Genomic DNA, 19,876 nt, shown 5'->3' on the forward strand with positions numbered 1-19,876 from the left:
AATCTTACCCCCCAAAAATGCCCCCCCCCCCCAAAAAAAAAAAGATGAATGATATGTCCTTTCAACATATCTGTGCCAGTAAAGGCAACAGTGTCCCATTCTATTTACTCTCATGTGTACCGAAGTAACACTGTATCCGTATCAAATCTAAAATATTAGACGTGTATAATAAATATTTATATGTCGTAAAACAATAATATTAGAGGAAAAATTAGAGCCGGCTAGGGTGATGTCACTAGACTTGTCAAATCTCGGTCTGTTTCGAATTGACAAATCCCGATGATCCTTTGAATCGTTGCCAGTCGAAACGGAACACTCTAAAAACGGCCATTTTTTTCTACCAAGAAAACAAGACGCTCCCTTTATCATATCTTTATTTTCGTTTATACGGTACCGAAATTGTTCAATAATAAATTATGTTTGTTATGGGTTCAATAAAGTTTTTTTTTTTGAATGCGGAAGTGGTAAAGAGAACCAGCCAATCACGGTCAACTTCAAGCAACGCTATGTCATTTATTTCACGTTTTTCTTAACCCGGCATGCGAGTGTGCACCTTTTGGACTCATTGTTCGTGCATGGGGATTATTCATATTCATTGGAGTTTGAAAATCATGCATTGCTGAGATTTGCCAAAAAGCTCGTGGTGTGGCTGGCGCCCACTAGGACCATGTCTCTCACCCATAGGCATGTTGCGATCAACCTTTGCTGCATTGAACATGTGGGTTTTTCTTTGCTGTTTTGGACTTCGTTGAATCCGTTTTGTGATGGCATGCGAAGACTAAAGATCAACGCTAGCACAGCAACGTGTGCTTTCTTCGCCTCGCCACAGCGTTATTTGTTGTTGTTTTTGTTTTTTTTTTCCCAGTCAGCCTTGGGCCGCTACCTCCGCTGATCGGGCTGTGCGCAGCGGGGACACACATCCAGCTTGTTTAAATTAACATCTTCCAACGATGCTTTTTTTTTATGCGTTTTTGTTTGTGATATCAATAATCTTATATTTGCCTCTTGTTGGTGTCGTGAGTAGAATGAGTAAATTGCGTCTATCAATGCTGAGTTGTTTTCACGCACAGAATGCTAAGAGTATTCTCAAATCGGAACATTATATTTATCTATTCGTTTATTCGCTTCTTTTTTTGTACAGTAATGGCAGCCAGCTACGCATGTACTGCCTTAAGATTGTGGTAACCCTAGACGTTTTTTTTTTTTTTTTTTATTGCCACAATACACACACCACACAGTACAGCACACTGCTCTGGACCCGATGGTTAAATCATATTTACCGTGACTCTGAACTACAAATCACACAAAAAAACTAAGCAAAAAAAAAAGGTAATCGCAAACAGGAAAAAGGAGAATAAGGACGCAAACGAGTGAGCAGTCAGTGATCGCCTCGCAAGTTTAAGGTCGAATGTGCTCAAAGCAGTTGTTTTTCCTTTTCCATGGCGACATCCGAACTTTGACATGATTTTGGTAATATTCCTGCGCTTCAACAAGGGTGGACTCGGAGGTTGGTTCAGTCTGCTCGCTTCTCTGATTGAAAACCGTGCCGAAACAAACTCAGCTAACATGAGCTGCCGTTAGCGGCACTTGATGCTCACAGTCACACCATATGCGCGCTCTAGCCCGTTCTCTTACGCCAATTATTAAAAGAAAGAATGTGGCTGGCAAAAAAATACACATCTATGCGTCAAAACTGGGCTTTGACAGATCAATCTTCCTCTAATGTCGAAAAAAAAAATTGGATTTTTAAGTTCCCTCTCATAGCTCGCACCCATAATTTTGGCTCTCATTTTGGGAGAAAAAAATTGCGTCTTAAACTTGTGGCATTTTTCTTTCTTCCAAGAGACACGATTGGATTTCGGTCGGGATGAAGTTGTCTCCCCTGGCGTGATGACATCATCATTCCTGCAGCGACAGCGGATCACACTCTCAAAGCGGTCATGAAGTCTGGAAACGCTTTGAAGTGCGGCCTGGTCCTCGTCACCCTCTTGGCCTTCATCTTGCTGCTGCAAAACATTACGCGCGGAGAGGTGAGAGCAGTTGTTTTGCTTTTGTCTTTTTCCGGTCTGCGTGACGGATGCTCTCGGAAGGTTTGTCTAAAAAGCGCGGACCGCCTGTCGAGGTGGAGGATGGTTTCCAAAAGGGAAAAATCCCGTCAAGGCAAGAGGCGTAGCAGATGCTGATCCAATGTAACGGGGACGAACGATTTGAAAGCTTTCACGAATCGGGATGATGGAGAGCGATGAAAAGATTGCTGAAAGCAGCCCATTCGAATGATTAGGATCGTTTCCGGTTCCCGCGGGGCTTGCCAATGAGCTAATCGTTTGAATCGCGCTTGCGAGAGAAAACCGCAAAACGGGACGAACGCAGCCAATGTCGTTGAGGTTTTTGCCCGTGGAATTTTAGCTCGTCGGCAAGCCAAGCGGGAGCTTGAAATTCATCCCGACGATCGGAATCAGGTGTTTGGCGAGAGAAAACGGCAAAAGCTGCGGGGTAGGGGCCCCCGAGGACCGGGGTTTTACAAGCCGCGCTCTCGTTCTTCGCCATTTCTCTTCTGCCCCCTTCTTGTCGCCGACGCCGCCACGTAGTTAAAAAGGCGACCGGTGTCTGTCATCTCTTCAGAACTGGAAGTACCGCGCGATGTCGGCGCTGTACGATTTCCGGAGCCGGGTCCAAAGCGTCGCCTGCGGAAGCCTCCCGACATTTCACCGCAACGGCAGCTCCTGTTGGCATCGGGGCCGGCCCCCGTCGGCGGCGGAGGAGCTGGAGGAACGGGCCCTGTCGGAGCTCATCGCCTGGCCCCGGCCGCCCTCCGACGCCGCGCAGCGCACCCTCTGTCGGAGCAGCGACCCGGCCCGCAGCCTCTTCACCGTCGTCCCCGCCAAAAACGGGCAGCCGTGGCGCGTGGGCGACCGCCTGGAAGCGCTGGTCCACCTGCACGACTTCAAGGGCCGGCCCAAGCGCTACGGCGGCGACTTCCTGCTGGCCCGCCTGCACTCGCCCGAACGCAAGGCGGGCGTGGCCGGGCGGGTGCTGGACCACGGGAACGGACTTTACTCGGCTCGCTTCCCGCTGCTGTGGGAGGGCCCGGCGCAGGTGGAGGTCACCATGGTGCACTCCAGCGAGGCCGTGGCCGTGCTGCGGCGGCTGAGGGACGAGCGGCCCGATCGGGTCTACTTCGTCAGCCTCTTTCGCCTGGGCCCTCTCTCCGAGAGCGCCGTGTGCAACATGTGCCTGCCGCGGGAGCGCGGGCAGCTGTGCGACTACACGGACCCTCGCTCCGGCGAGCCCTGGTTTTGCTACAAGCCCAAAATGCTCGGCTGCGACACCAGAATCAACCACGCCAAGGGAGGTTACCTCAAAAACGTTATCAGCGACAAGGAAGCTTTGCTCTTCCAGAGGTGAGTGCTCTTCTTTCGACCCTTGGTTGACGTGAGCTCTTCCAAAGCTACTCTTTCAACTTCTTTTGGGGATGACGCTCCAAAGGTATCTCGCTAGAAAGACGGGAAGGAGGGAGGGAGGGGAAGGAAGGACGGACGGACAGAGTAGCGCTTGAAGGCCTTACTGGAGAAGTCGTCATTTCAAGTAGGACTCCTGTCAAAAGCCTTCTTTTTCTTCAAAGTTGTTGGCTCGTCACCTGTCTCTTGACAGGGCCTTTTCCCCTTTCCGAAGACGGCTTCTTTTACTTCTTTTACTATGGCTGCGGACACAGAAATGACCACTCGGATCATTTCCTCAAATCTCGAACTACATGTTATCTTATCTGCGGGTGAAATGTTGTCGCTCAGAAGTGACGGAAAAAGAGAATCCCGCCAGTCGTTATACTGTGTATGAGGGAAGGACACTGAGTTAGGTTGGTATGAATGTGGTTTGTACCATTTGGTCAGGGCAGAACTGCTTTTATCCACATGGTATCTGATCGTTGGTGTTCACGTTGCAACTTTTTTGACCTCAGCGAGGTGAACGTCAAAGTTCCCATCCGAGCCTCCGCCACGGACACAATCAACGTGCTCCCTTCCAGAAAAGGTACAAAGAATTCCACTTTTTAGGGACAGCCCATTCATTCAAAACATGGCGTCTCATCAATTTAGAGAGTGGCGGCCGTGAAGCGGATCCGGTGTTTCTGGCCACGTCCGGCTACTACTACCAGGACTCGTGGAGGCCTCTGGGTGACGTTCCCATGCGCCGATTCGACGGAGCGTCTGCCATCACTCGCTGTTTGAGCAACAAGGCGCTCCACATGTACGGCGACTCCACCGTGCGCCAATGGTTCGAGTATCTGCTCGCCGCGCTTCCAGGTGAGCGCTTCCGGGCACCGGCACCGCGCGGAAAAGTCGGCGCCTTCCGAGCGGGCGCGCGAACGCGAGACGATTCCGGGATGCCGTGGTTTGCGTCAAGGCAACGGAGAACATTTCATAAACGACACACGGGGAAGGAAGACAAAAGGCTTTTGATACTTTTTGCCCGCAAACAGAAAGGAGCGAGATGTGTAGTTGAAGTCACCTGCCACTCTGCCCGCACATCCTGCTGAGCCCTCCCGAAAGGTTTTGGGGCAACGTCGCAATTGACGACTGATACCATCAGTTATCAGTTCATGCACTGGCTACTATCTTCTTCTCCGAGAACATAACGGCCATCCACAGACCGTTTTGTCCTGTAGTCAGGTCACGGTGCCTCCTTTCTCCCTGTGCTCGCTGCTTCCACAATCTTTCTCTTTCATGATCCAAACAAGGTCATACTGCTGAATAAATACAATACGGGATAATGTTTGTCATTTATTCTAATTTTGCATGCTACTGATGTGCTTTACGTGAATATGGACAATGTTAGCCGTTGCTAATGTCCATTTTATGTTAGTTCTCAGGTGTAAATTGCTGGTGGATGAAACGAGTAAAGATGAAAAGTGGAAGAGCACAGTCAACATCAAGGCAAAAACAAAAAAAAGCGTCTAGTTTGTGGGCAAGCATATTAACGAATGATAAAAATGCATCACAAAGTGTAAGAAATATGGTAGACGTCACGGCTCGCGATCACGTCCGACATCAGAGTCACGTTGGCGTCGGTGTCTCGCATTACGTACGTGCCGACAACGTGGCCTTTGGTATCTCGAATGTTCTCCGGTTACCAGAGACGATATTTTTCCGCGGGGGCGTTTGCTCAGCTGAATTTTTCGCAAGGAGAGGCGCCCGTAAGTAGACGTAGCGCTGTACCGTATGTTTTTGGGTTGTCCTCTTGCAAAGTTTTTCCAAGCAATTTTTGCCTCTGGGTTTCTCCCCGCAGAGATGAAGGAATTAAACCTGCAGAGTCCCAAAAAAGTGGGGCCGCTGATGGCGGTGGACAGCCGCCATAACATTCTGCTGACGTACCGCTGCCACGGCCCGCCCATCCGCTTCTCCACCGTCACGGCCAGCGAGTTGCGCTACATCTCCAACGAGCTGGACGGCTTGACGGGCGGTCCCAACACGGTGGTGGCGCTCAGCATCTGGTCCCACTTCAGCACCTTCCCCGTGGAGGCGTACATACGCCGGCTGCGGCACATCCGCAAGGCGGTGGCGCGACTCCTGGAACGGGCGCCGGGGACGCTGGTGGTGGTGCGCACGGCCAACCCCCAGGCTCTAGAGGGCGACGTCAGCCTGTACAACAGCGACTGGTTTTCGCTGCAGCTGGACGCGATTCTGCGCGCCATGTTCAAGGGTCTGGACGTCATGCTGGTGGACGCCTGGCAGATGTGCCTGGCGCACCGCCTGCCTCACCACCTGCACCCTCCCAGGGACATTGTCAAGAGCATGGTGGACATGATGCTGTCCTACGTTTGTCGCGAGGGGACGAGGAACGCCGTCCGAGCCGCGTAGAACTGAGGGCGGGTGGGCCCCGGGTGGGCCCCGCCCCCGCCCCCGCCCCCGCCCGCCCAAAAACGGAGAGAAAATTGTCGTCCGAGGGGTCGTGTTATTTCACTATTTATCCTTTTTGGAAAGTTCTCTGCTTTTACTCCATCAAGGGAGGAGAATTTGTCTGACGTGTTTGTCTTTTTAATAGTATGGCTTTACGATGCGAAAAGTGTGACTGACAATACGCAGTAAAAAAGTTACCTTACACTACTTCGTTACAGCAAATGTAATGCATTTCAGTAATGACATTACTTTTGTAATGCATTACTCCCCACACTGGCCATTGCGCGCGCGCACGCACACACACACACACACACACACACAATCGTAATATTTTACTCGGTACAATTGACAGTAATGTGCATCACACTGCATTCTAATACTTTATAGCCCAAAAACGCTCTGTGGGACTTTTTTGATGACTTCTTTGTGAAATCAAAGGAAAAAGCATTAAAACAAAAAAACCTCACTCTATCCAGTCGACGAGGCATCATTTACAAGTCCAAGGGAGCGATCACATTTATTTGGGGATAATTTTGAGGATTTTTGTCGCACGTTTGCGCGAAAGGCAATTCCGATTCCATAAAGTTTAGCTCGATCGAGTGCGGTAGTCTGGCCGTACTTTGTGGCTTCCCGCCTCCCTCGCGTCTCCCGAACTCTCGAATCGCGCGCGCTCTCGCTCGTTTTTTTAACCTCGCGGTTTATCGCGTTGTTTGGGCACAGCTGATCGCTCACCTTCCTGCTAGCCAAAAATAAAGCAGGCCACGCTAGCTGGACGCACAGTTCCTCGCTTGGGGAGCAGGCGAGCCGTTCGGGCGCAAGAAAGAAGGGGCCGGCCGGCCGCACGGGAATCGGGAAGCTCCTCTTTTCACCTTCAGCCATGAAACGCTGCACGGTCGCGGCGAGCTAGCGTTAGCATCGCCCCGAGCGACCGGGACCGATGGCCGAGGAAAACCCAGCGGCGGTTAGCTTGGATTTCAATGTTGCTGTTTATTAAAAGCCGCGCTCGGTCACCATGTCCTGCTCCGGCAACCTGGTTTGGGATGTCAATAAACGCCTCATCGGATACAGCGAGCCAAACAGCATTCGGACCAACTATTTAGGTAAGACGAAAACAAAAGTGGGGAAAGCTAGCGTGTCTGGAATGCGGTAGAACCGAACCGAACCCAAGCGAACGTCGCCCTCGTTGTTGCTCTATGTCAGTCTGACGTTTACCACCGAGAGCAACTACGGGAGCATCCTCGGCACCCGCGTGCACTAATTACCTTCAGAATCGGACGGATTCGCCTGGCTATTCCTGCGTCATGTCGGATTTGTTTTCTTAAGAATTTGCGGCACGCGTGAGCGAATGTTGTTGCTTATTTGAAAGCATTGCGCCGCCAAGCTGCGCACACTCAACTGGCTTTAAATTAAGACTCGAGCCCCGAATAGGTTAGTCAGGTGCCTCGGAGTTTTAGCCAGTGCTGTATTTAGCCCGACAGAGATACGCTCCAAGCACTCATTGTGTTCAGTTACACTGCGGCAGAACCAGAAACAGAAGCGGCGGTGGCAGCGGCGCTCCAAGTTTATATTTAGCCCGCAAAAGGAGAACGCGGGCAACTTGTGGTTTGTGTTCCGATCGCAAGCTATTGCCTTGGAAAATGCGTTCTGAGATTCTTCTTTTTCAACATCCATTTCACGCACAACTCCCGTTATTGGATAAGTATAGACAGTGCGGTATTATAGTTTCCCAAACATTGACCGCATCCGCCCCGAAGCTGAAGAAAACAAAGGCTGGCCATACTAAAACAAATACCGCAGTAGCCCAAATATAAGACGCGCCTGTGTATAAGACACACCCTCGACTTTGGGGTCAAATTCTGGCCGTTTGTATATAGGACGCGCCAACAAATCCGCAACAATGTACAAACTATAGAAAAACACAATCGGTCTCATCTTCCCGAACATCTTCCTTGGTTTTGCCTTGAGGGACCCCTGTGTTACCTTTCCCCGCTCTGATTTTTCTTTATTAAAATGTACAAACTGTTTTCCGACACCTAGATAACGTTTTATCCGTTCGTGTGCCAGTCCTCTAATTCCATATCGCTCTAATTTTCCCCTGAAGCTGATTTTCTTGTATCTGCAGGTAGAAGAGAGTTTGTTCAGAGACTGAAACTAGAAGCGACCCTGAACGTACACGATGGCTGTGTGAGTATCTCACCTATCGGCCACTCACTTCACACTAAGTGAACGCTCGCAAACGCTCAAACAACTGCGGCCGCTTGCGCTGCACATCGTCACTTGTGATCTTTTCTTACCTCTGCCGAGCACAAAGCCAGAAGCGTACTCCAGTTGTGCTCATAAGTTCACATGCCTTTGGCAGTGTTTCTAACCCTCACCCTTGAATGACACGAAGCCCATTTGAGTTCACCCACAGAATTTTACTTTTTGACGCCCTTCAGGTCAACACGATATCATGGAACGACACGGGGGAATACATATTGTCGGGTTCGGACGATACCTTCCTGGCCATTACCAACCCATACAACAAAAAGGTCTGTATAGAAAACGTTCAAGTCAGAAACGAAGCAAGTTGAAATCATCGCTTTACAAACAAGGCCTTCCCACTTTCCCATTTCTTGAGGTTCGGATGGAATGTGTAGGTGGAATGCTGTGGGGTTGTGGCACCCATTAGTAGGGCTGGGGACATATTGCCATATATCGGCCAATGTTTGTTTCTCATGCTCATCAGCACGGCCTACAAAATAAATGAACATTCAAGCAAAGCTAAAAGTTAAAAACGTCAATTAATATTAACACGCTTTTGAAGTGATTTATCATTCATTGGCCATCGGATTTTCAAGCTCGCCAATGCCGATATTAATCGAAATCCCAAATATCGGCACTGATAATCCACCCGACCAATAGTCAGTGCTTTGAACAGGGAAAAGCACTTTATTCTTCATCATCTTCGAGCTTTATTTAGGCTGTTTTTTCAAATGGGGTTAGTAAAAATAGGTACACGAATTAAAAAAAAAAAAAAAAAAATCCGATGTCGATCTTTGAACTGAGAAGCACAGATTTCTAGGTATGCATACATGAGAATTTTGATCTAATTGAAAATTCTAGAACATCAGTTGAAAACAGACAAAAAAAATCCCGTTCGCACTTTTTAGCGCCGTCTTGTTTCCGCTCGACTTCCTCAGGTCAAAAAGTCAATACGGTCCGGCCACCGGGCCAATATCTTCAGCGCAAAGTTCATGCCCCACACCAACGACCAGGAGATCATCTCCTGCTCCGGGGACGGAATCCTCTACTACACGCGCACGGAAAAGAGTGCCGAATTCAACAGACAGTGTCAGTTCACCTGCCATTACGGCACCGCCTATGAGGTAGACGAACACGCTTCGCACGTCCCGTTCTTGTTTGGTTTTTCCTAACTCGCCGGTCGACCGTGTCCGCAGATTATGACGGTACCCAACGATCCGTATACCTTCCTGTCGTGTGGGGAGGATGGTACCGTGCGATGGTTCGACCTCCGCATGAAAACCAGCTGCACAAAAGAGGACTGCAAAGACGTACGCTGACATCTGCCGCACGTCAAATATTTGTACTGTGTTTGCTATTCATCGGTGAGGGAGGAGGAAAGCCTCATCCTCTCATTTATTGAAGCGGCCGTTACCTTGACTGCATCCAGCAGCTCCTCTCTCATTCGCCACCTGACAGTCTTGCCTTACTTTTCAGCAATACTGAAGTCGAGAAAACAAAAATTGAAAACCTCCTTATCACAAACAGAGTCAACTTCCGCCAAAAAGGTTGCTGCCAATTATTTAGTCAAGAACAGCATTATAGAATCAAATGCCGCTGGAGCTTTGCCGGCTCTATTGTAGACGCAAAACTCATTTTGACCAAGTTCAAAATGATGACATTTTTAAAAATATACGGCCACATCAGTGCCAGGGATGCATTTTCTTCTTTTTTCTAGACCCCCGGCAATCAACGCTTAAATACTTTAAGGACATCAAGTTCCGAATACTCAAGTATTACGTCTGAGGTAATTAAGTATCTGGGATCGAATGAAGCATTGAAGCCATTTTCTGCGTAAGTGTCCGATGTTATAACTTGTGGCTTATCATCTGGTGCGATTTAAACACGCCATTTTATTTTTTGGCTACATTTTTGCCCATACGGCTTATAGAACGAAAATTCGGGTATTCTCCGTGGATGCGCGTTGTCATCAGTGATACAATTTCCTGGCAGACAAGCCGGAGGAGATGTGGAGTTGCTTAAAGCATTCATTTATTTATTTGGGGAGGGCAAAAACGCTTTGCACTACTCGGACACTTGAAGGAAAAATATTTCCACTGTTGCGTGACAGGACATCCTGATCAATTGCCGGAGAGCCGCTACGTCCATCTCAATCTCGCCGTTAATGCCCTTCTACTTGGCGGTGGGCTGCTCGGACAGCTCCGTGCGCATCTATGACAGGCGCATGCTGGGCACCAGGGCCACGGGTAAGTACGCGCTGCGCCGCACCGCACCGCGCTGCACTGCACTTGGGGGGGAAATCAACTCGATTTCCAGAGCGCTTCGAAACGCAAACGACCCGATGATTAGAATACTAAAAATAGAGAAAGAAAAATTTGAAAAAACTTTTTTCAAAAATCAAAAGGCATCAATCTTTTCCCCAGGTAACTACATGGGCCGGGGGACAACAGGCATGTGCGTGAGGTTCGTGCCCACTCACCTGTCCAACAAGTCGTGTCGGGTGACGTCGCTATGCTACAGCGATGACGGCCAGGAGGTGCTGGTCAGTTATTCATCCGACTACATCTACCTGTTTGACCCCAAAGACGACCAGGCCCGAGAGCTGAAGGGCCCCTCGGAGGAAAGGAGGGAGGAGGTACGCGCGGCCGAGAACGCCTGGCTCTAGTTGGGCCGTCCGCTTTGCCGTTTCCCCCGGTGTATCCGTCCGTCTTCGTTGCGGTTGTCGGGGAGCTCTGATCGAAGGTTCGAAAACGTGCGGGGTACCGGCCCGCCGGGACAGGAGTTTGACACCCACGGTTGAAGCGATGACGCTCCGAGGGGCAAATGGAACAGAAGAACAAGAAACCCCAAGCGAGGAGGGAGGAAACGGCCCTGCAATGCACTTATCGTGTCGCGGTGTTTTTCTTAGCCTCAAGCACCGGGAGCGTGACGCCGGAGCGCTCGGTTTGGAAAGGGGATCCTCGCGCCCTCGTCGCGCTCCGCCATGGTGCCGGTGTGTCAAAGACTCATGAGTTCAGCTGCGGCGAGATGCGACCCCACATTCCTTTCCAAATAGAGCGACCCGTGCACACCGTGTTCCCGTTGGCCTCAAATAGTTTTTAAGCGGATGCTCCCGATCGAGCGCGCTTGTCACTTTAGTTTTGACCGCCTCGGACCCCGATTTCCTCATTTAAGTGGTTGATCCACTCGAAGACTTCTGTTGCGCGGAGACAACATGGGAAACGGTGGCGAGGGGCTGAGGGGGTAACGGAAAGCCGAGGCAGTATCGGCGGTGTGCTGAGATGTCTAGTGTTTGGCTTTGGAAGCGCGGCTATTTTTATCTGCTAATCTTGGTGCGCGTGTGCGTGTGTTTGCACAGCTGAGGCAGCCGCCGGTGAAACGCCTGCGTCTGCGAGGTGACTGGTCAGACACCGGACCCCGAGCTCGTCCCGAGAGCGAAAGAGAAAGGGATGGTAAGCGGCGCCGCCGAAATGACGCCTACTTGGCTGACTGTCCAACAAGTCAGACGAAGCCATAATACGCTTATTCACTAAATTTACTCAACGGATAGCGTCACTCATTTCGCTGGAGGCGCTCCGTCTCAAAACCCCTGTCCAAATAATAATCCTTAAAAACCCATAATCCAAACCAAAAAAGCCATCAAAAATTCCTAACTGTGCAGGAAATATACAGTAATTGCCTATTTTTGTTTTCCAGGGGAGCAGAGCCCCAACGTGTCCCTTATGCAGAGGATGTCGGACATGTTGTCACGCTGGTTCGAGGAAGCCAGCGAGGCTCAGAGCAGTAGGGGGACTCGCCCTCAGTCGCGACCCCGAGGTGGATTCTTTTTTACTTTTCATTCTATATTGTTTTGTTCATTTCAAAACAGTTCCTGGATTTACGTGATAACATTGTGCTTTCTTTTACAAAAACTAAATAATAAATAAATAAATTCCTTCCAAATTGGAGCATAGATTATGAGGAGATTTGGAGAAAATTGAAGGCTTTCATACAATGCAGAAAATACAGTTTTCTGAGGTGTTTAATATTCATCCCTGAAATTATTTTTCTTCCAGGAACGACTGTTCGTCCCACTATTCCCGCTGCCACTGTAGGCACCTCCACCCAGGGCGCCGGTGTCTCCGAGAGGCCGGAGGCGGGCGACGCTCCTGGGGCGGCGCGCTCGCCAGCGTCCACGTCGTCGGCGGCGGCCTCTACCGTACCTCCCTCTTCCCGGTCATCGTCTGCCGAGAGGTCATCCATTGGCCCGCGGAGAGAGACCTCTACCGCAGGTACCGCGGCAACGGCTTCATCAGAGACGGCGCTCTCTGGTAAGTCTCCGCCTGTCATCTGTCCTTTCAAAGGCATCGTGTTATGGAAAATTTCATCTTAGATTGCTCATATTTGCATCTCTGGAGGCAATCAAAAATGGAGTAGTTAAGGAGGCTGAGAACCAATGTTTGGCGCTCGTTTTCAGTAAACTGGAGCCAATTTTCTGTAAACTACCAATTTTTCCGCAGTAGAAGGTGCACCTAAAAGCCTTCAATCTTCTCAAAGTCTGACAGTCTGCCTTATTATCCGGTGCAGCGCATAAACCGCCAGTTTTCATTTTTGGGGGATAAAAAAATGAAGTAACTTAATCGCCATGTAAGCGCCATCTAGTGGCCGCGTAACGCGACCCCTGCCACTACTGTAGCCTCTATTCTAGGCGCCTTATAATGCGGTGCGTCTTGTATGTGAAAACTCTTTTAAAATTTGCCATTCATCCAAGGTGCACCTTATACTCTGGTGCTCCTTATAGTGCGTGAAATACTGTAGAAAATGTTGGTGGCAAAACATTTGCGAACATTTAAGATTCAACTCTGAGTACATGTTTATTGAACACCTGTTCAGATTTGTGCAATGTCGTTTTTTTATGTAGATAAAGACAACACATGTTTTCATTTAAAAATTCTAACAGAACATTCTGGGAGCTCGTGAGGTTTATATTAAAAGTTAATGAGCACTAAGTAATAAAAGTAGAAAAGTAAATACCGTAGTTCCTCGTAGTTTTCTACTGGAGTGGAGTGTCATCCTGTTCCCGGTCTCCCCTTTCTCTCCGTCCGACTGTAGTCAAACACACGTGGCACATCCATGCGTTGTGTGAATTAGTAGGAAATTATGGAGAGTTGAAGGCATTTTGTCATTTGCGGAAATGCGTGGTAATATGCCTCCTATTAATGTTTGAGTGTACAGTAGTTGGGGTTGTATTGTCCACCCTTTCTCCCTTGGCTTCTCCGTCAGAGTACGGCCCTCATCGGCTGCCCATAAGTTTAGTGTGTAGGCGTTTGCAGAGGTTACTTCGCCTGGCCGACCCCCCGGGACAGGGGCGGCGAGCTCCCCCGGCTTCTGCCGTCTCTTCCTCCTCCTCCTCCTCCTCTTCTTCTTCCTCCTCTGCACCCCCAGAAAGACCGGAAGCCACTGCCGCTCCTGAGATGCAACCCCATTCAGGTTACCCTCACCCAAGCCCCCTTTGTCCTTTTTTTTTGCCTGGCCCCTCCCCCTGCTAACTTACCCTAGACGTGTTTGCGTAGAGCTAGTTAGGCTCCATAGGGGCCACTAACCCTGCCGTGACCCCCCCCCCCCCCCTGTTCACACAAATACCAACATGTGTTTATTAACATGGCATTAGCCTCTTGCGTACATAACCATTTTATTCATTCGCCGTGACAAAGACGGGAGAAGAGTGTTAAACTTCACACCCACGTCCCGCCGTTGTGGGATTTACCAGAGATATACCTGAAATAATGAACTTGTCATGACAATCGGGCAATTGCATGTAGTGGGGGCTCCATTGTGGTGTAAAATCTAAAGAAATGTTTTTTGACAAGAAGCAACAAGGAGTTAGCTTTTCGCACCGGTCCCAGCATCGTGGGGTACCCTTACGATGCCAAGAAGTCTGTTAAAACCTACATTCAAATCATGTAACCTGTCTCCTCCCTGTCCCGCTTTACTCACGCTGGCAGTTTTTGTCGACGTTTTTATGGCTCAGATGCTACCTCATATTCAGAGAAGGTGCAATATTTGCAGGGCAATGTGCTTCTGTAATCTGGAAAAAATCCCATCTTGAACAAATTGTGTAAAAGTGTTCTCCTCTACCACGCTGCATCGCTCCAGTTTTAGCTGCGGCGCTAATCCTGTCCGAAGCCTCGGTATGGAGACACTCAGCTGTCTGCTTTATTACCTTCTCAAAGGTTTTGACTTTCTTCTGTAATAAATTAACGTTGTCTGATTGCTGTTGTGCTCACCGCGTGTTTGACGTCGTGTAAGGGAAGGACGACGAATCTTTACTAAATTGCCATGTCAATACTCTTCGCATTCTCTTATCTTTGCTTTATCGCTTACAGTATTTCCCCAGAGTACAAATCGACCTCTCTCATAAGTCGACCCCACCCCTTTATTTGTTTGTTTTTGCGTCAGTTTGTGTGAAGTTTTGGCCGTTGGTCTTGTGCTCCAACATTTTCTATAGCCCTAATTTTTCCTCTTGTTTAATTTAGGGGACGTCATCCCAATGCGATGAGTGGATTGCTTGCGTTCAGTTCTTCGGCGTTTTTTGGCCAGCAGGTGGTGCTCGTCTTTGTTTTCTATATCTTTCAATTCTTTATTTGTTGCAGATTCCCCTTCATCGGTGGTAAACAAGCAGCTGGGTTCCATGACTCTGGATGAACAGCAGGGTGCGTCTTGGAACCGTGATGTCGTATTTTGAAATCACAAATGCTTCATTGACACTAACCTCTGGCATTTGACCACACATAGGATTACAACTAGAAAATTGCTGAATGGAACACAAAGTTAAAGTTGTAATATCGGCCCGAAAAATATGTGAGTTCCTCAGCAAATTGAAGAGTACGGATGGCACAGACAAAACGCCACTAGATGAAGATGCGCGTAGCGGGGTTTGGCTTGATTACAATTTGGCGATCTGAGAATGAGGTTTTCACCAGTATAAAAACTATATTGGGCAACTGCCAGCAAACGGCAAGACCTGGTGGGACAAACAAGCTGTGTTGTTCCCGGTGACGCGGGCATGACCACGTGCAGTCACTTATCAACCATTACCGATGATGTGTGTGTGTGTGTTGCATCACAGGAAGCGCGGCCGCTTCGCAATCTGATGCCGCTCCCCCGCCGGCCGTCTGCAGCCCTCCCTCAACCTCCGGCAACAGCAGATCCAGTGCGGCGGAGCCGGTGCTCAGCCTGCACTACAGCTCTGAGGGAACCACCGCCAGCACCATCAAACTGGACTTCACCGACGAGTGGTAAGCCCACGGAAGACATGTTGACCTAACGTACAGCGTCTGTACCACCGTATTTTCTGCTCTATAAGGCGCGCCTAAAACCCTTGAATTTTCTCTAAAGCTAACGTTGTGCCTTATAATCTGATGCGCCTCATACAATGGGCGTAAGTTTAATAACTTCATCACCATGTCAATTCTTCCATTTTTACCTCTGCATTTGAGTTAGACATTTTTTTTTTCAATACGCTTTTATAACACTCTGTGAGGAATTTTAATATGCTATATATGTTCCGATTTTGAAGCAATTTTTATGTGGAGGCACAAAAACAGCAAGTCATTGGAAGAGGAAGCGTGATTTTACGACTTAAATCCAGAAACTGTATATCCTTTGACTTTTCTGATTTTGTTGACATTCCCTAGAGCACAGCGGATGCGTATCGATCGCATCCCCGCCCTTAAGTGTAGCTTCTATTCATTTTTTTTCATATCATGCGTTGCTCCCTATATATGAAAACAATTTTAAAATGAAGGTGCGCCTTATAATCCGATACGACTTATAGTGCAGAAAATACGTTAGTTTGCATACGACATGTCTAAGGAAATGTTATCAATGGTTATGTGTCTCTAGGAGCAGCAGCGCATCTGGCGGCCCCAAAGCAGCCGATACAGCGCAGAGCCGACAGAGTGCATCCGCAGAGAACGCTGTTCTGGAAAAAAGTGAGTTCTTTCTTTCGAATCGAAAGCTGTCAACATTTGCACAGAGTTTAGTTTATGAACTTGGGTGTATGAACCTTTTCCCTCAGCCGCCTTTGATTCCTCAGAGCAGCAAAGCTCCGTCGGCACAGATCCTTCATGCGAGGCCTCCTGCTCCGGCGCCCGCGACAGGCCGGCCGCTAATGGCCCAGCGGGAGATTCGCCTGAGGGGAGCGCCCCCGAGAGGGGTCCCGCCGAGCCGGCGGCGGAAACTTCGGGGGACTGCCGCAGACGGGAGCCCCCGGGGGAGGGGGCCCCGGATTCGGCCGGGGGCCGGAGCCAGCCGGCGAGGGGGAACCAGGACTCGGACGACAGCGACGACGACCCCATTCTCATCCCGTCTACCAGGTTTAGAGGGCAGGGCCAGAGGTACGACTCTCATCCGGCCCGACTCCGGCCATTTCAATACGGCCGAGTTTTTACATCGATTGTCATACCGCACGTTTAGACAAAATTCCAGAGGATCCGCAGTAGGAGATAGAATGATCAGGTAACGGTGTGCGTCATGACGGCAACTAATACACACATGCACAGAACTAACTGTTGTGCATCTGGATACTGACTCCACTGGGTGTGTGATGCACTGAGCTGGCCTCAAACAACAGTGACTTGGGCTCTCGGACTCCTTGTCTTTTACCTCCAGTTAGCGATGGACAGCCGAAGCTTCCTGAACCACTTGCGCTGTTTTTTGACTTGCCTGGATTCTGCGGAACTGTAATACCTTTCCTGGCCTTTCATTTTAAACCAAGGACATCGTCCGGAACGGGGGTCTCCGACCTTTTTATCACCGCCGACCGGTCAGCGCTTTGTCATTGGCGAGGGGTTTGGGGGGATGGCACGTGCAGATAAAATATGAACTCGCCATTAATTACCACCATTATATCGGATGCGGCTGGTACCACTTTGGTCCGGGGCCAATGGTCTAGAGCGGCGGTGGTCTGCGGCCCGGTACCGGTCCGTGGATCAGCTGGATCCCGGCCGCGCCGGCCGCACATGAAATAATAATGTTTCGCAACTGATTTAGTTGATCCTTTAACAGTTGTTTTTTGGCGCTGCCTCTGGCAGCTGTTGGTATTGCATTTTGTCATAAGGAAGGACGGCGTAGCTTGAGTTGAGAGCACTCACTGTCTTTTTTTTGTAAGGATGTCGTCATTTATGGTAATATGCCCAAAATGAGGTTGTTGAGCCAGTAACTTTTGACAGTGGATAAAAACTCCTTTGCCTCTCTTAACATTTTGTATCGAAATGAATAGCATTTGTAATTCCGTTATAGGCTTGATATAATCAGTGTAGTTTGTACACATTTTTGTATTTTTGAGACTCAAGCGAGCCGAAGGTTCCCGTTAGTTTGTCGTTAACGGTGAGCTCACATTTTATGTGCGCTTCAAGCGTTAATCGGTCCGTGGTGATAAACAGGTTGGGGACCCCTTGTCTCGAGCGTTAAAAAAAATACTGCGAGTGCATCCCAAAGCTTCCTTTTGTGATCGCTACTAATAGTTATCTCACTGCACACTCTATTAAGCATACAGACTTCTCAATATTTTGTCCCACTGGTACGCAGAGGTCATGGCATAGTGAGTTTGAGTTCTACTGACTGTATTTCTGGCCTGCTGCAAGCGAGCTCGAGCCGGCCTATTTAATAAAAAGCCTCTTGCGTTTGGAGTCACGCCCCGTCCTTGCCTTTCAGACGCTCGGCAGCGGCTCGCATCCAGGAGCTGTTTCGAAGGAGGAAAGAGAGAAGGGAGATGGAGGAGAGCGAAACGCAGAACATCAGAAGGCCCTCGGTCAAAATGGTGTACAAGGGCCACCGCAACTCTCGCACCATGGTATCCACCCGGTTGCTTTCTGCGCGCCTTTTCTACAGTATACCATTTGTCGAACTCCGGGCATCCTGCATGTTTCCCGTTTTCCCTCCCCAACACACCCGATTCAAAAGGTTAGAGCAAGCTCTGCAGGACCTTGAAAATGATCCTAATCATTTGAATCAGGTGTGTTCGGAAGAGAAAGGTGGAAAACGCGCAGGATACCGGCCCTCCGGGACCCGAGTCCCACACCCGCGGTGTACCGTAAACCGAGTTTTTGTTTTTACCTGTCAGATAAAAGAGTCGTGCTTCTGGGGCAACAAGTTCGTGATGAGCGGATCCGACTGCGGTCACATCTTCATCTGGGACCGGCACACGGCCGAGCACCTCATGCTGCTGGAAGCGGACAACCACGTCGTCAACTGCCTGCAGCCTCACCCCTATGACCCTAGTAAGCGCCCCCCTCGGAAGCCACTCCCTCTCGACTTTCTACCCATCCCTCCATCGTTTCATCCAGTTCTGGCCTCATCCGGCATCGACTACGACATCAAGATCTGGTCGCCGCTGGAGGAGTTGCCGTCTTTCAACAGAGTTCTTGCTGATGAGGTACTCTGTTGACAAACCGGACTTCTATCCGTTTTCCACTCCCGAGACGCCACTTCACGTCGTTGCATCAATCCCTCCTTTGGATTGAAGTTGAATATGCAAACATAATGCGCCGTATAATATGGGACACCGGACATCAGCGCTCGCGCCAGCATGACTGTCATGTTTCGCAACCTGTGATTGTCTACCATATTTGTTATCGTTTGGGATGCGTTTTTAGCATTTATCATAATGTCAGCTGAGCCACACGCAAATGATCAGGATCCTTATCTCGCTCCTGCGGAGCTGCCCGATGAGCTCGCCATATGAATCGGGTGCAGCGGAGGAGGGTCACACCGAAAAAAAATGCTGGATAGGTGCCCTCGAGTTGGTGACCCCTGATTCAAATGGTTTAGGAACGTTTTTGATGCCATTTTGATAGTTTAATCATATTCGTTTAAAGGGTTTAGGAGCATTTTGGCGGGCTTGGAATAGAACATTAATAAAGGTTTTTGTAACATGTGACCGTTTTAAGACTTTTGTGTAAATATCATTTTTAAACCGGCAGGTGATAACGCGGAACGAGCTGATGCTGGAGGAGACGAGGAACACGATCACGGTGCCTGCTTCCTTCATGCTGAGAATGCTGGCGTCCCTCAATCACATCCGCTCAGGTACACCCCCCCCCCTCCCCCCACCCCCCCACATGCTCCTGTCCAGCGTTTACCTTCACATTCCCAAACCTCTCCACTTTTTCCAGATCGTCTCGAAGGCGACCGCTCTGAAGGTTCAGGCCAAGAAAATGAGGATGAGCAGTAGGACGTTGACTTTTTTGGGGGGAGGGGTTCTTTTTGTTGGAGAGCACTTCGTTGTACAAGTGTAGAATATTACCATCTGAAGGCCACCATTTTTTTTTTTAAAAGACTTTCTTACCGATGATTATGTAAAAGGGTGAACTACGTGTGTGTGTGTGTGTGTGTGTGTGAAAGCAAAGATGCTCTTCTACATCAACTTTGAGAGATGGGTGGTGTGTAAGTATAAGTGCAATATTATTATTATTCTGTGTCGGGAGCGAGTTAGCATGATTGGTTGGTTTTCAGTGTTATGTTGAATTTAAAGCGACGTAAACGAGGGTACTTGCTTTGCTTTCGTTGGCGAGAGGAGAACAAAAAAATTCTACGGCTCGTCTCGATAAAAAAAAAAAAAAAAAAACAATCTTTTACAAATTTGGAAGAAAAAATAAAGCTGCAAGGCATCTGAAAGATGTCTGTGACAAATGCGCTGCTAAGCCATCTTTTGCTGGGCTCATTGAATGTGCGCTGCATGTGACGGCGACAAAACAGTA

General features: G+C 49.1%; 2 protein-coding genes across 6 annotated transcripts; both read left to right on the top strand.

Moving 5' to 3' along the window:
* The first annotated feature begins 482 nt into the window (after positions 1–482).
* On the top strand, positions 483–6,357 carry nxpe3 (neurexophilin and PC-esterase domain family, member 3). 2 transcript variants are annotated; one of them, XM_088416124.1, is made up of 6 exons: positions 483–718; positions 1,846–2,030; positions 2,623–3,401; positions 3,956–4,026; positions 4,092–4,298; positions 5,281–6,357. In XM_088416124.1, the coding sequence occupies exons 2-6, from the start codon at positions 1,941–1,943 to the stop codon at positions 5,850–5,852; spliced, it is 1,719 nt and encodes a 572-aa protein (XP_088272250.1). In that variant the 5' UTR covers positions 483–718; positions 1,846–1,940; the 3' UTR covers positions 5,853–6,357. The 2 variants fall into 2 exon arrangements, with proteins under 2 accessions (XP_088272250.1, XP_088272251.1); XM_088416125.1 differs by lacking the exon at positions 483–718 and adding an exon at positions 726–1,507.
* A 232-nt stretch (positions 6,358–6,589) lies between these two features.
* dcaf6 (ddb1 and cul4 associated factor 6) lies at positions 6,590–19,819 on the top strand. Of its 4 annotated transcripts, XM_088416120.1 has the most exons (21): positions 6,590–6,991; positions 8,014–8,075; positions 8,330–8,422; positions 9,074–9,259; positions 9,332–9,445; positions 10,246–10,381; positions 10,559–10,770; positions 11,494–11,587; positions 11,832–11,951; positions 12,191–12,445; positions 13,398–13,604; positions 14,768–14,827; positions 15,244–15,412; positions 16,020–16,108; positions 16,195–16,513; positions 16,593–16,634; positions 17,832–17,970; positions 18,241–18,397; positions 18,464–18,552; positions 19,100–19,205; positions 19,292–19,819. In XM_088416120.1, exons 1-21 carry the CDS (start codon positions 6,904–6,906, stop codon positions 19,348–19,350), a joined length of 2,796 nt encoding a protein of 931 aa, XP_088272246.1. In that variant the 5' UTR covers positions 6,590–6,903; the 3' UTR covers positions 19,351–19,819. The 4 variants fall into 4 exon arrangements, with proteins under 4 accessions (XP_088272246.1, XP_088272247.1, XP_088272248.1 ...); XM_088416121.1 differs by lacking the exon at positions 16,593–16,634; XM_088416122.1 differs by lacking the exon at positions 13,398–13,604.
* Positions 19,820–19,876: the final 57 nt, after the last annotated feature.

The sequence above is a fragment of the Hippichthys cyanospilos genome, chromosome 5 (assembly GCF_059441005.1).
Source record: "Hippichthys cyanospilos isolate Australia breed blue-spotted pipefish chromosome 5, RoL_Hcya_1.0, whole genome shotgun sequence".
Classification (NCBI taxonomy): Eukaryota; Metazoa; Chordata; class Actinopteri; order Syngnathiformes; family Syngnathidae; genus Hippichthys; species Hippichthys cyanospilos.

Excerpts from the sequence above, each read along its gene's own strand:
- nxpe3 (XM_088416124.1), top strand. The coding sequence starts at position 1,941 with ATGAAGTCTGGAAACGCTTTGAAGTGCGGCCTGGTCCTCGTCACCCTC. Across the intron at positions 2,031-2,622 it reads AAAACATTACGCGCGGAGAG|AACTGGAAGTACCGCGCGAT; the intron begins GTGAGAGCAGTT and ends TCATCTCTTCAG. Across the intron at positions 3,402-3,955 it reads GAAGCTTTGCTCTTCCAGAG|CGAGGTGAACGTCAAAGTTC; the intron begins GTGAGTGCTCTT and ends TTTTGACCTCAG.
- dcaf6 (XM_088416120.1), top strand. The coding sequence starts at position 6,904 with ATGTCCTGCTCCGGCAACCTGGTTTGGGATGTCAATAAACGCCTCATC. Across the intron at positions 10,771-11,493 it reads CGGAGGAAAGGAGGGAGGAG|CTGAGGCAGCCGCCGGTGAA; the intron begins GTACGCGCGGCC and ends GTGTTTGCACAG. Across the intron at positions 11,952-12,190 it reads CCCTCAGTCGCGACCCCGAG|GAACGACTGTTCGTCCCACT; the intron begins GTGGATTCTTTT and ends TTTTTCTTCCAG.